Source organism: Melanotaenia boesemani, chromosome 21, assembly GCF_017639745.1.
Source record: "Melanotaenia boesemani isolate fMelBoe1 chromosome 21, fMelBoe1.pri, whole genome shotgun sequence".
In the NCBI taxonomy this organism is placed as follows: Eukaryota; Metazoa; Chordata; class Actinopteri; order Atheriniformes; family Melanotaeniidae; genus Melanotaenia; species Melanotaenia boesemani.
The window spans coordinates 6635771-6649240 of NC_055702.1; the positions used below are offsets into that span (position 1 = coordinate 6635771).

At 39.5% G+C, this 13470-nt stretch overlaps 2 protein-coding genes across 3 annotated transcripts; both read right to left on the reverse strand.

Moving 5' to 3' along the window:
* Positions 1–240: 240 nt before the first annotated feature.
* Positions 241–2690, reverse strand: arl4d (ADP-ribosylation factor-like 4D). Its single transcript, XM_041973041.1, has 2 exons — positions 2562–2690; positions 241–1643 (listed from the first exon to the last, which is right to left on the reverse strand). Exon 2 carries the CDS (start codon positions 1522–1524, stop codon positions 919–921), a length of 606 nt encoding a protein of 201 aa, XP_041828975.1. The 5' UTR covers positions 1525–1643; positions 2562–2690; the 3' UTR covers positions 241–918.
* Positions 2691–4435: 1745 nt separating this feature from the next.
* Positions 4436–13187, reverse strand: tmem106a (transmembrane protein 106A). 2 transcript variants are annotated; one of them, XM_041974713.1, is made up of 9 exons: positions 13032–13183; positions 12051–12059; positions 11713–11880; positions 11466–11529; positions 11172–11325; positions 6729–6869; positions 6603–6646; positions 6465–6518; positions 4436–5736 (listed from the first exon to the last, which is right to left on the reverse strand). In XM_041974713.1, exons 3-9 carry the CDS (start codon positions 11843–11845, stop codon positions 5628–5630), a joined length of 699 nt encoding a protein of 232 aa, XP_041830647.1. In that variant the 5' UTR covers positions 11846–11880; positions 12051–12059; positions 13032–13183; the 3' UTR covers positions 4436–5627. The 2 variants fall into 2 exon arrangements, with proteins under 2 accessions (XP_041830647.1, XP_041830648.1); XM_041974714.1 differs by lacking the exon at positions 12051–12059 and having other exon boundaries at positions 11713–11879; positions 13038–13187.
* Positions 13188–13470: the final 283 nt, after the last annotated feature.

Consider the following 13470-nt stretch of genomic DNA (forward strand, 5'->3'; position numbering starts at 1 on the left):
AGCGGTAATGGCGAACCAAAATAGCAGAGTCACAGGCCAGAGAGCCAAAAGATTAACCTGGTAATGATAAAGAGCTGAGGAACTGCATGTCTGCGAGGGTTTTTCCACAACAAGCCATTCAGTTTATACACAATTTCAAATGTTGAGAAGTTGCTAATTGTTTTGGCTCTAAGCATGAAAGCCACACAGGTCTTTAATCATTTAGTAACATTACCTAAAAGATAGAAATATAGCAAGGAATATTCTGCACAGTGTTCAGATTTATTCATTTTCCAGATTTACAAAAATTTACAATTTGTATAAACACTAATTATATACCAACTGAAGCTTAACATCTGTGGCTATGACAGGAATGCACTTTAACTTGCTCTTCCATGGCAATGAAACTAAATATTATTGGTGCTCCGTCACCGCTAGATACAGTTTCATTTCACTTACAAAAATATTAATATTAGAAGAAAAAGAAACTCCCCTTCAGCACAAACGCTTAAGCACTGAATAAATATTTTGGGGAAACACTGTGGAACAAAAACAGCCATTTAGTGGGGCAGAATCTGTGCAAACCGGTGAAGGACTATAAGGATATTTTTCATGTTTTCGTCTCCAAAAACTTCCCACTGGATATGCATGTGTTTGTACATTAGCTCTAGTTGTCTTCTTTAAATCAAAGTTTGGGAAAGCACTTAGTGAAGACTAACTGTTATCAGGGTTTCCTATAAATCTATAGTTAGCTTTCAAATGGCAGCTGCACAACATAGACGTCAATACGGCTTCAGTATTATGAGCAAATCCTTTCCTGCTGACCCGAAGGCCGTGCGTAATTGTTTTTAGTTTGCACCAGTCGCTCTCCTATTGAGCTTGGAAGTGTCCCAACACTGGATAAATCTCAAGTGTCACCCACAGTGTGAGCCACAGAATTCATCTCTTTCTGTTCCGGTTGTGCTTCACCATCTTCTTCCTCTTCAGGATCATCTCGTACAGTTTCTCCAGGCCCGGCTGCAGACCCTGACCGTCCACGGCACTGCAGCTCTGCACGTGATACAAAGTGTACATGCTCAGTTCGTGGACAGAGAGCAGCTTCTCCACCTCGCTGATGGACAAGGCCGTGTCCATGTCCTGTTTGTTGGCCAGGATCAGCACGGGGACGCCCTGGTTCTCAGAGGTGCGGGTGATCTTATGGAGCTCCACTTTGGCCTCCTCCATCCGCTCCAGCTCGGTGGAGTCCACCACAAACACAATCCCGTCTGTCCGCCGGGTGTACGATTTCCAAAGTGGCCGCAGCTTCTCCTGCCCACCCACATCCCACACCTGGAAGTTTATGGCCCGGGATGCTCCCACTGCCACCTTAATCTTCTCCATGTTGAACCCCTTAGTGGGGATTGTTTTCACAAACTCCTTCAGTTTGAGCCGGTACAGCAGAGACGTCTTGCCGGCTGAATCGAGGCCGATCACCACCACATGCAGACTCTGGAAGCTTGGCAGGAAGGACGTGTTGGGAGCGATATCAGTCAGCTGGTTCCCCATGATTCCAGCAATTCACACCTACTCAGGTGAGGTGACAGATTCCTGGCTTAATCCTCTCAGTCAGATTGGCATTTGCTCCCGGTCTTTACAGGCAAACAGGATCGGAAGATGCAGGAGACCTTATCAGAACACAAGGAGAGACTGGGTTAACATTCAATAAGATGATAACAGGTTCTCAAGATCATCAGCTGAGGAATGCAGGGCAGACAATGACTTCAGATACTGTGAAAGCACGCATCAAAGTATCTGATGCAGTTGCACTCGTCAATGTGGAATTTCCAGTTGGATTTCTCACTTTGCTGTAAAACAACTACCTCACAGTTTACTTAATCCACACTGGAGTCACTTCTAATTCTATTTAGATTAAGCTACATAAATAATAACCATCTTGAGGCACATTATAGGGCCAAAAAGCACTTAAATGTGGTGTCTGAGGTTCTGTTAGTTATTTGCTCAGCCTAATCCTCTTAAAACGATTTAAACCTGTGAGGCTTTTCTTGAGGGCAATTGATTTCAATGCAGCACATGCAGTATGAATCTACCGCTTCCCTCTGCTTACTGTCTATGCAGCAGCAGCAGCTCTAATCCGGTTGTTGTTGACATCCTGATATCCATCAAACAGCTGTCTTAGGACAGACTACAGCCATTACATGTGTGCAGGAAAACAACACTACAAAATCCTGAAAATGATAAATTTGTGTTATTAGAAGGTCTTTCATCCGTTATTGATTGCCAAGGCAAAACGCACTGTCACGTTTCCAATCCTATGAAATTTTTATTACTGTGTAATCAGAATTTTAAAGCTCTCAGCGTTCCTCTCCTGTGTGAAATCTTTCTATTTAGTTTCTATTAAACGTTTTTATTGTAAACAGCTAATTGTGGGGGAATTAAATAACTTGGATGTCCTCTAATGACTCAGCCTGAAAATACTGATTTGAACTGATCTATGTAAGATTAAAAAATATATAAACAGGAATAAAAAAAACATAAAACAATAAAGGATCCTCTCCTCTCAGTGCGTTTGAAAGTGTTCGTACCTTTTAGATGATCGGTGAAATTATCCGCAGGCGGTAAAAACAGCCATAGTTAACGAGGAATGTGTTTGTCCCGGCGGTCCGGTTCTCCTCTGTCAGCAGGAGTAGCAGCTCTGAGGATTTCTGGAAGAGCTCGAGCTCACACACACATATACACCACCTTCAGCCTGCGTGACGTCACGGCCACCTGGATGGCTGTTTTGCGCCACCTGCAGGCGAAAGCTGCGAACTGCAGAAACTGCTAGAAGTGGTGCCATGATAATAACACCTTACTGCACTTGGAGTCGATTATTTAATTGTTCCATCAAGATAGCGTTCAATCCAGTCCAGAAGGTTTTTAAAATTATTGTGTTTGTCTTAATACCTTTTGAATATTTTTAAAAATGGACACAGAACCAGACAAGATAGGGTTGTGTGTCTAATGGGGCCAGCCTGATGCTGTCCCTGGATCCCTCGGGCCTATCCTCCATATCTGCAAGAGGGTGCATGCTCTCCCTGTGATGGTTTGCCTAGGTTCCATGCTGCTGCTTGCCTAGGTCTTGGGTCTCGGGTCTTTGTCTGCTTCTGATCCGAGCAGGGGCGTGGTTGCATTAAGTTGTAGTTATCTTTTTATGTACTTCTTGCTGGTGGTGGTGTTCATGTTTTTCTTATTTTGTGTTCTTTTAAGTGCTCCTGATGATTATCTGCTTTGTTTTCTTACAGACGCAATACAATGTTTTCTGCTTTTTGATTGTACAGTTGTTGGCGTTGCTGTTTATCTTTTGAATCTTGTCTCCTTTTTCTTGTCTTCACTTTCCTTCTGTCTTCTCCTCATTCTCCCCCTTACTTTGTTCACCCTTTCAAGTGGAAAGTCCACAAAGCATAATTTCCATTATATCTTATATTTGTTTGGCACAACATGGCAGTCAGACATGGGCAGTCATATTCTGGGGTGGCCCATGGCCCCTCAGGTATCTCTTTAGTCCTACAATCGGTATTCCATATGTGTACTTCTGTGTCTTTACTCCAGACCTCTCAATAACTAACTTGAGGTGTTTCTCAGTGAAGGTTGATTAGTGAGTTAGTGTGTGCCTTTGCACTGATGACCCCAAAGCTGAGGAACAGTTAATGGTTACATAAATGTGCCCTTTTTGACACTTAAAAACACAGCTGAAGACATATTTGTTATCCTTGGATTTTACTGGAACACAAACTCATTTCATCACAATGATTAATTTTATTTATATTTTCTGTCTTCTTTAACACCCTTTTATGTCTCTATAAGGTATGATTGGGAAAACATGTGATTGTTATTTAGATGTCTTAAATAAAACATCAAAAAAATTTATGAACTTAATAAAATATTAATTTAAAATATATATTAAGATGTAAATATGTGGCTATTTCATAGTAGGCCTGCATAATTATTTGTAGTATTTTACCAATATTAAACTTTTTTCTAGTGTCACATTGGCGCCACCTTGTGGTAATTAATATAGATGGAAAAACATGCATAAATAGTTTGTAATCTGGATCTTTTCCTCTAATATTTTATTTACCTAACCCTTTCATTTACATAAAAATCTGTATAAAATGTCTGTGTACTTCTTTTAAATATCTGCCACTTCAATACCCTAGTACAGTGGTAATATTATTTTGTGGTTAATTATACTATTTTACACATCTTTATCTCAGCCTCCCAACAAAGAAAACTAAAACTTGTGCATTATCAGATTGTTTTTTTTTTACATATCTGCATAAACAACAGCAATGACTCATCATTCACGTCAGGAAACAATAATAAAATGTCATGTCTTTATGTAGAATTACTGCCAAAAAAGTAAAAGAAAAGAAAAAAAATAGATGTGAGGTTTCGCGTAAATAACAGCAACTGCATAAATAGTCTCAACTGTAATATTTTTTTTAATAAAGTGCAAATAACAGGATTATCAGAGGTAAACTCTTTTACACAAAGATTTAAAAAAGAAGCTAAATTTAAGGCAAAAAAAAAACATTATGAGAGCTCATAGTCCACAATACATATTTACACAAATTTCTAAAAAGCATCAACAAGTGCTTTATAGAAACAAACAAGAAAATGCAGAAATCAAATTAAAAAACTTAGTTTGTACACCATTAACTAACTTTAAAGTTAATATTTGGTCTGTGCAGCTTTATCCGTCATCACAGTCTGAACCCTCTTTTCCAAGAAGTCTTCAGGAGCAGATCTCCAGGCTTCTTGAAGGACTTTGGATGTTGGTTGCTTTTTTTCTGCTCTCTGTCCATATGATCCCACACTGATTGAGTCACGTGAAGGTCTGGGCTCTAGGATGGACCCATCACTCCATCAGACCTGCTGTCACTGATTTTCAGTCCAGTTCTACTTGTTTTCCTTCCTTAAGAATGTATTCTTGCTACTCTTGCATGGAAACACCTCTAGACAGATCAAGTGAAGGCCCAAATGCATCTATCAGGTCCTTCAGTCTGTTAAAGGACGTCACTTTCAGATACTGTTAGTTTACAGGCCTGTCACTTCTTCTTTTGTCCAATTTCCTCAAATGTTGTAAAGTCCACACTGTACATCACACTGAGATATGCAAAGTCTTCAACTAAAAGCCAATTTAGAATCACATTAGTGCTACAAAATGATTTAATGTCCGACAAACATTGTTGTCTTTGGTATTTTGCACTGATGCAACTGAATAAATGGGATGTCATGCTAGTTCTTCTCTTGAGTTAAGAGCCTTTTTTAGACTTGAATCATTTGTAGGTGAGTTTTTAGTGGTTTAACAAATAATTGTAAAAAACACATTCCTCTGAAAATGATCAGGTACATGAACAAATTTTCAGAAAGCCTGGAGAACTCTTGCTAAAGACAATTTAAAAGATTACAACCACATCTGGGTCCTTGCATGCAAACAAAAGGAAATTAGGGGTGGATTGAGACATTTGCACAGTACTGTTCATTTAAAACATCAATGCTCTTCATTTATTGTAGTGACTGATTAAATTCTGCTAAATAAAAGATGCATTTAGACATTAGGGGGATAAAGACATGGTCCAACACTGGTGGTTTTAGTTAAAATTTCGTCATCTCACAGGATGTGGGATGGTTGAGTTGGTGCCGCAGTCAATATACTCAAATGTTTCAAGAGACAGCTGCTCCGTGTGAGAGAGATAAGAAATATTCATCGTCATTCTGTGAAAGAAAGAAAACATATTACAACATTTTTAAGATACACAGATCGATAGTTTCACGTGAATCAAATGACTGTGTGGGCTTGTTGCATTAGAGAAATATCTTGTCTTGGTGGTTGCCTCCAGAGCATTTTAGTATCTTCTACTTCCTTGTTTTGGTTTTCTAACCATTAAAAAAAAATGCACTTGTCAACGTTACTGCAAAAAAAAAAAAAAACCTGCTGCACGCATAACTTATCACCAAATGCTAATCAGATATAGTTAGAATAGTTTAAGCAGTGACTTACTTTAACACTAACCAGAAACCAGCTGTTCAAAGACAGTAAATTTAAATAGGTTTCGGTTTGCAACTACAAACATCAACATTTATCGTCATTTTGATGCGTAATGACCACCTCAAGCTGACTGCAGGGAAAGTCAGATAGTTTATTTTTCTGGTCAAATGTGAGGAATGTGCAAAGAAAAACAAAAGAAGCAGCAGCTTAAAAAGCATAAATGTCTATTTTAATGGATTAAATCTCCAGTTTCAGTGAAACTTACAAACAAAACCTAACTGTCTTATCATTCACATTAAGTTATCTGAAGAGGACATTTATAGAATAAAAAAGATTCAACTGTGAAGGATAAGAACTTTATAAAATCAGCCTGCTCTGTGGTTTGCAGCGGAAGCCCATGGCTTCCAGATAAGCGGACGTGTCCATCTCCTCCGTTTACGTTGAGGTTACTTACTGCAGCTGCAGAAACAACGTGTGAATCTTGAACGTGGTCGACTTGCAGTAGAAGCTGAAAAATGTAAACATCTGTTGACACATGCAGATGTTGGATTTTTACTTCATGTATTTCTGTAAAATAAGGTTTAAATCTTACTTTAAACCTTTGTCAAAGAGATGTAGGTCGATCGGAATAGTGTTCTGCAGAGGATAAGGGAGGTAAGGAATGCATGGTGTGTCAAATATATCCTGGGTTTTATTGATCCTTGGGAGGAAAACTCACCGATTTCTGCGAACGGGGCTGGATGGCGGTCATGTTAGATATCTTGATCTTCCCCACAACCGTATCAGCAACAATACCCTGCATGGTGAAGTCAACAATCTGAACTGGGACGTAGTTTTTGTTTGTGATGTTGATGAGATTCTAGAAAAGAAGATATGCAGCATGTCAGCACAACTGACACTTTTCCATCATTAAACAGTCTTGTTGTACTTTGACCATCGTAGAAGGATGGCAGCTGGTTACAGCCTGTCATGTGAATGTAATTCTGACCCTTACAATAAAAAATATGGCGTGCATATAGAGGTATATATATACCCGATGGTATATATATATATATATATATATATATTAACATCATGGGTGTCAAACTCCGGTCCTGGAGGGCCGGTATCCTGCAGGTTTTCATTGTTTCCCTGATCTAACACACCTGACTGAAATTAATGGGTTCTTGTGAAGAAGTTGACAAGAAACTGTTGGATCCATTTGATTTTATTCAGGTGTGTTAAATCGGGGAACCAATGAAAACCTGCAGGATACCGGCCCTCGAGGACCAGAGTTTGACACCCCTGATTTAAATGATGCTATAATCACATTTAAAATGTCTAAATTTACATGTTTAGAGATGTCAAATGTTAATCTTGAGTCTTGAAATGTTTCCCATCAGCACCTAAACGCAGCACAAATGTGCTTTTCTATGAGGAGCTCACACATCAGTGCATGTCAGGCCATGTTTGCACAGTCTGTTGCAATCCATGTTTACAAGGAGATGAGGAATAGGGCCTAAAAGTTGGACTATGAGACGGGAGGCAGAAGGTTGAACTAAACTAAGTTAAAAACAGAAAGCACTGCTAAATAAGAAACCAACAAAAACAAAACTATGAGAAGAAATAGTGATGGACACTATAGTGCAAAATATACAAAGCTTGTCAGTTTACTTATTTAAGTGTCCCTTTCTTTACAATACTAACACTAAACAATAGAACAACAAACTTGTTATGATGATCTAGTTTTTTTTATTAACTAGATTAATTAATAAAAAAATATTTAAAAAGACAAACTTTTGAAATGTTTTTTGTCTACAGTCTACAATAATAACTGTAAGCCAGGGCGGGATCAGCCAGTGGCAGCTTTGCATGATTCATACTGAGTCTGCATGTTGCGCAGCTGCATACGACTGCAGCTGGGAGCTGGGACTGCTGTTGCATGAAGACCAAGCCTCTTCTGAGTCCTTCTGGATGGGGGAGGGGCCTGCGGCAGCACCTGCTGCTTAGTGAGAAGAGTCAACGATGCATGCTTTCACGTCTTTCTCCAAAAGTGGGAGTGAAAATTGAAAACTGGTGGGATCTGAAAACTCGATAAATGTCACCAAGTTGGCAACACTGAAAACAATGGGTGCAACAAGTAGCTGCTGCTGGTCCATGTAAGTGTTGATATCTGTGCTTATTATTAGCTAACTCAATACTAAATTTCAGTATTGATATCAATATCTGAGAATCATTTTTCTTTACAACACTACTACATAGGGCTGGGCACCGAATGTCGGTTCTTTCTTGACACCGACCGAAATGTGACGGTTCTACTTGGTATTGAAACATGCCTCGTCTGTCGGTTCCAAGTTTCGGTGCCCAGAGGTTTATCATGTGTAAGTAGCTGTCATCTGATTGGCTGAAACGTCCGCATGCATGAAGTACACAAACTGATCACGCCCCTCTCGTTCTCAAGCGTCTTTCCATGTTTGATGCATTGACGAAGTCTACAAAAATGCCGAAGTTGAAAGCCTGGTTATATTTTCTCAAGAATGATACATCTACTGCGCGTTGCAATATATGCGACAAGAACATCGTCTGCAAGAACAGCAACACATCTAATTACGGTCCATGGAATAAATTTGAGAGCGGAGAGTTGCACACTTTTCTCTCCCACAAGTTCTGCCTCGGAGTCGACTTCGACTTTGCCACTCCCGACTTCTCTGCAGGAGGGCTCGGATTCATCTGACACCGAGCAAAGCACCGTCAGAAGGCTGACATGTTAATTTTCTTGAAGAAAAATTGTTAATTACATTGGCACGTGTGTGTCTGCACGTGTGTGTTTATAGTGTGAAGATGTTTGAGTTCTTACCTCTTGAGTTCTTATTTTTGCAATGGAAATAGCGCAAATAAACCAATACGTGCAATAAAATTTGTGATGAAATTTTCTTTAAGGGGTAATATTATAAAATAGGAACCGAAATAGGTACCTGTCAGGAATCGGCACCGAAATGAAGGTATCGGAACCGGAACCGGAAAATTTTGATCAATACCCAGCCCTACTACTACATAGGTTTGTGTGCACATGAAACCTTGAGAAATTGACCCTTGTGCAAAACAACTGGCTGAAAGGCTTCATAAAGCTTCATCTGTTATGTGTAGCAGTGGAGGTGAGGACCCAAATGCAGGCAGTTCAGGCAGGAGGTAGAAAGGTGCTGGTATCAGGGTTTATGTCCCAAATACTCAGGAACAGGGAACCACACATTACAGGGAAGAAACCATATATAAGGATCTGACAACCACAACTGAAAACCATGGGGTATTTATACAGAGTGGGAATAATCAGGAGCAGGTGAAGTCAATGGGTGATCAGACCAGGAGAACTAATGAGGCAGGAACAGAACACAGCACACAAAGGGAAGCTACCAACAGGAAACTAAACTAAACATGACAAAAACCAGAACTATAAACCAAAATCATGATAAAACTAACACATGACACAAACAATGATCATGATAGAACCCAAATCCAAACACAGCCCATGATCATGACATCATCTCACAATCGCGAACAAGGACTGAAGACGTGACTATAAAGAGAAATGACAGCAGACAACACAGCCAACAGACAGGAGATCAGACAGAGATAAGTCTCCTATAACACCCCAAAAAAAAATCGCTGGATTTGTCGTTACTCCTGCTTTAACAAACGGTAGCTATAATCAAAATATAGCAACAGTCGCTAAGTTGGCTGCATTGGGGTGCAATGGAGGCAGGGCTACTTCCGGTATTTGCCCGGATTTACCATCGGAAGCGGCAGAAGTGTGCTGTCTTTAGGAACATGTGAATTACAGTTTGTTTTGTTTGTTTGAAACCAAAAACCCAAAAAACCCTGCTTTGCTCTCCAAATGTTTCCTAGTTCTCTTGATCAGCTGAGCACCACAGAGCGACACTGTGCTTTGTTAAATGATGTCATCGGCCTGTAAACGCGTGATCATGTGATATCACAATATTTAATTTTCTACCAGTGTCAAAAATGATACCAGTATCACCGCAAACGATATATTGCCAACCCCTACTCCTAAGTACTCGCATTGTTAGGTGGGATGCCTCTGTAACGTTACGGTGCATTACCACTGGTGCGGTTTGGTTGGCTTTAAACAAACCCTGGTCTGTTTTCACACATAGTACGGTTGGTTTGGAGTAGAGTTAAAACTCATTTCAACTCTAGTGTGGACCAAAGAACCAAACTTTGGTCCGCTTAAAAACCGGGGGTTATCTTGCGAGTGAACCCTGATGCAGTTTGCCTACAATGTGAACATAAACAAACCAGCTAGTGAAGCAAAGATAGCAAGTAACGTGGAGGGCCCGCCTGCTGCTCATACTTGTCAGCTTCTTGTGAAAATCGTAGTAGGTTTGAACACCAAAGTAAAACAGAAACAACAAGACTACATAAACTTGATGTTGCTCCATTGCTATGAGTGAGCCAGCTCAAGGGATAGTGCTTCGGTTTTTGGCCTTGGCCAATTGATGAGCCAGGTTTTCTTCTTCCTTGGGCTTTTTTCTTCTTGGTCAGGGGTTGTTCCAGAAATACCACCCCTAGTGAACAGTTGTTGTAACTGCATGACCATGTCCAGGTGGTTTAAGTAATTTCAGTGTGAAAGCAAACCGAACCAGAGGAAAGAGCCCAATTGAACCAAATCCCCTTGACTTTCCCGGCATGAATGTGCCTTTCATTTTGAATCTGTGTGATGTTATGCTGACGACTATCATTTATCTATATATAACTGTTGAAATATCAAGGCAATGTGCATGTCCCTACAAGCTCATTTATGTTATCTTTCTGTCTTGTAGAGAACAACTTCACAACTGTCTGGCTGGAGTACGCTACAGACCTGCAACACGAGGCAGAAACACATGTAAAGTGCTCTATAGAGCAAGTATATATAAGTATGAAACATTTAGGAGTTTCACGCAACCACAAAGGAAATCTTTGTCCATATTGATGTCTCTGATGCATTCCACAGCAGAGCAAAGCTAAAGCACCAACAGCAGCAAAAACACAGCCAGGAGCAGCAAACAGCGCACACTGTTCCACATATTTTAAATACTACCCCCTTTTATGATTTGTTATGGCCCAACACAGAGAGGTTACAGTACGTATATCTGACTGCATTCCTGGTGTTACCGGTACTTACTATGACATCCATTTCAACGGCGTCTGGGGTGAAATAGACCATGACTGACTGGACCGACACCGGCGTGAGGGTCACACTCCGTGGGAAGAGGAAAAAAAGGATCAGGCAGCAAATGAATATACACACAAACATGGAGATGCACACGTACAGCTTCCTGAAACACAAAGCACAAACGCAGCATTGCTCAAGTTAAATGACATGGTGCAATGACACAAATCTATTACAAATCTATTATTATTAAGTGTTTAAAACTACAACAACACACATGCACAGACATCCTCATAGGTTCCTTACGTGCGTCTGGGTTGCAGCCTGACATCATTACACGGTATCACAGCAACTAACTGGTCTTCGTGATCTGAAAAAGGAAAAAGATAGGAAGTAAAGCCATAACACCATAAAAGTGATGTGAAAGTCCACGTTCCTGTCATTCGCTCTAGCTCACTTCCCTTGTTGTGGAATGAAACATGAAAAGTGAAACATGTGGAACGCAGCATGTATAGCAAAAATCAAAATGTTTTTCGAGGGGCAGAAAACTAACCTCTGGGAATTCGTCCAGTGCCTCGACACGTTGGGCAGGTGTCCCCCGAGGAGTTTCCATTTATGCTACCATATGGTGGAAACTGCTTCAGCGTCTTTACCTTCTCCGTCTTACCTATGAGCTCAGGATCCATTGCAGCGCTGCTGTCGCTGTGCACAGTCACTTTCCTGAAAGACAACATCTGGCTCAAAAACACCAGAACAGCTGCATCATGTCCGTCTCTTGTCAGTCATTACATCTGGTTTCCTCACAAAACCTATTATAGCCCAATAAAAGCTCATTCTTGCAGCATGTGATAGGATGTGAGCAGAGTCCACAATGTGGTAGAAACAACACAAGATCATGTCCTTATATTATCTGATTATTTCTCAAGCTATTAGAGGCCAAAGTAAAAAGAATAATTGAATATCTAGTTTACTGCTGGATAAAACAAACTTATTACTAGTCATGCTCAGCAAAGCACCAAGAAGCTTTTGTAATAACATTTACGGAATAACACGCCAGAAATGCAAAATATAAAATGTAAAAGAAAAAACTTCCATAATAACTGAGTAATTATGGATATGAAACACAAAGTCCTGGAAGTAACTTGTATTTGTTTGATTTCCTGCAGCATTAGCATTAGACATTAAAAGAGATGCAGATTATTAACTACGTTAATATGTAGAGCGTAAAATGTTTTTAAAATCTCACTTCAACAAGCTGATTTGGACTGTGTGTTACAAGGAAGCTTAACTGGTTTGTTTGGTTGTGCTGCCACAAGTTTTTCTTTTACGTGTTGGAAACTATGTGGATATAACCAATTTCACTTTAAGACCAAGTTATAGTTATAAAGCTGAAATAAATACTGCTCAACCTCCTCCTACGTGCAGAAAACAAAGGATTTAGGAGTCAAACTTGTAATTTAGGGAAAATTCTGTTTATAATTGTAGAAAGCTGTCATCTTTGTTTATTATTTTGCAGGGATGGAGTGTAAGTATGCATGTTTACCCATTTACGCTATAGTTCTTTGTAATAATAATAAAAAGACATCTATATCTTTCTAATAAATTATTTATTTATCTATTATTTGCATTATAGAAGCCTGTATTTTAACCTTACTGCAAGTTTCACTTTCAAGAGAAACTACATAATTAAGTTTCTATTCCTACAACAATATATTTCAAAGGCTTTAAAATGTTCTAAAATAGACTAAAAACATATACCTTAACTTAATGTCTACAACAGACAAACCCACCAGCCTTTTCTATCAGATGCACGCGGGAGAGAAATCATCTCGCTTTGCGTCTCATCTCACTATAATGTCTCCTTTCCCGCACACTTACCTTCCACTTCAGCTTAAACTCCAAATATCATCCAGTGAACGTAAAAAATGGCTGTTTTTTAATTAAAGTTTCAGAAAGCTACATTACGACAATGTGTCTACTGCGTCATTTTTCCTGTAATGCTGTGAGAGAAACACTTCCTTCTCCTTTTAGATGACGGGTCACTTTTCAAAACACCCGATCACATGTGCTGTTTTTCATCAACTTTTCTTCTTTATGTAAGATAGAAACATTTGCATTTATTACATTATAGCAGACCGAAAATATTTTATAACAATTTCTTTTAAAATGTTATAATCTGTTTAAATGTTGGTCAAATCAAATTGATAAGGAAATAGAAGTAAAACCCCCCTTGGGCTCTATTTACTGCCCTCTAGCGGGTGGACGTTAGAATTACATGTCTGAAAAGCAAACTGTAATCATTGAAGGACTT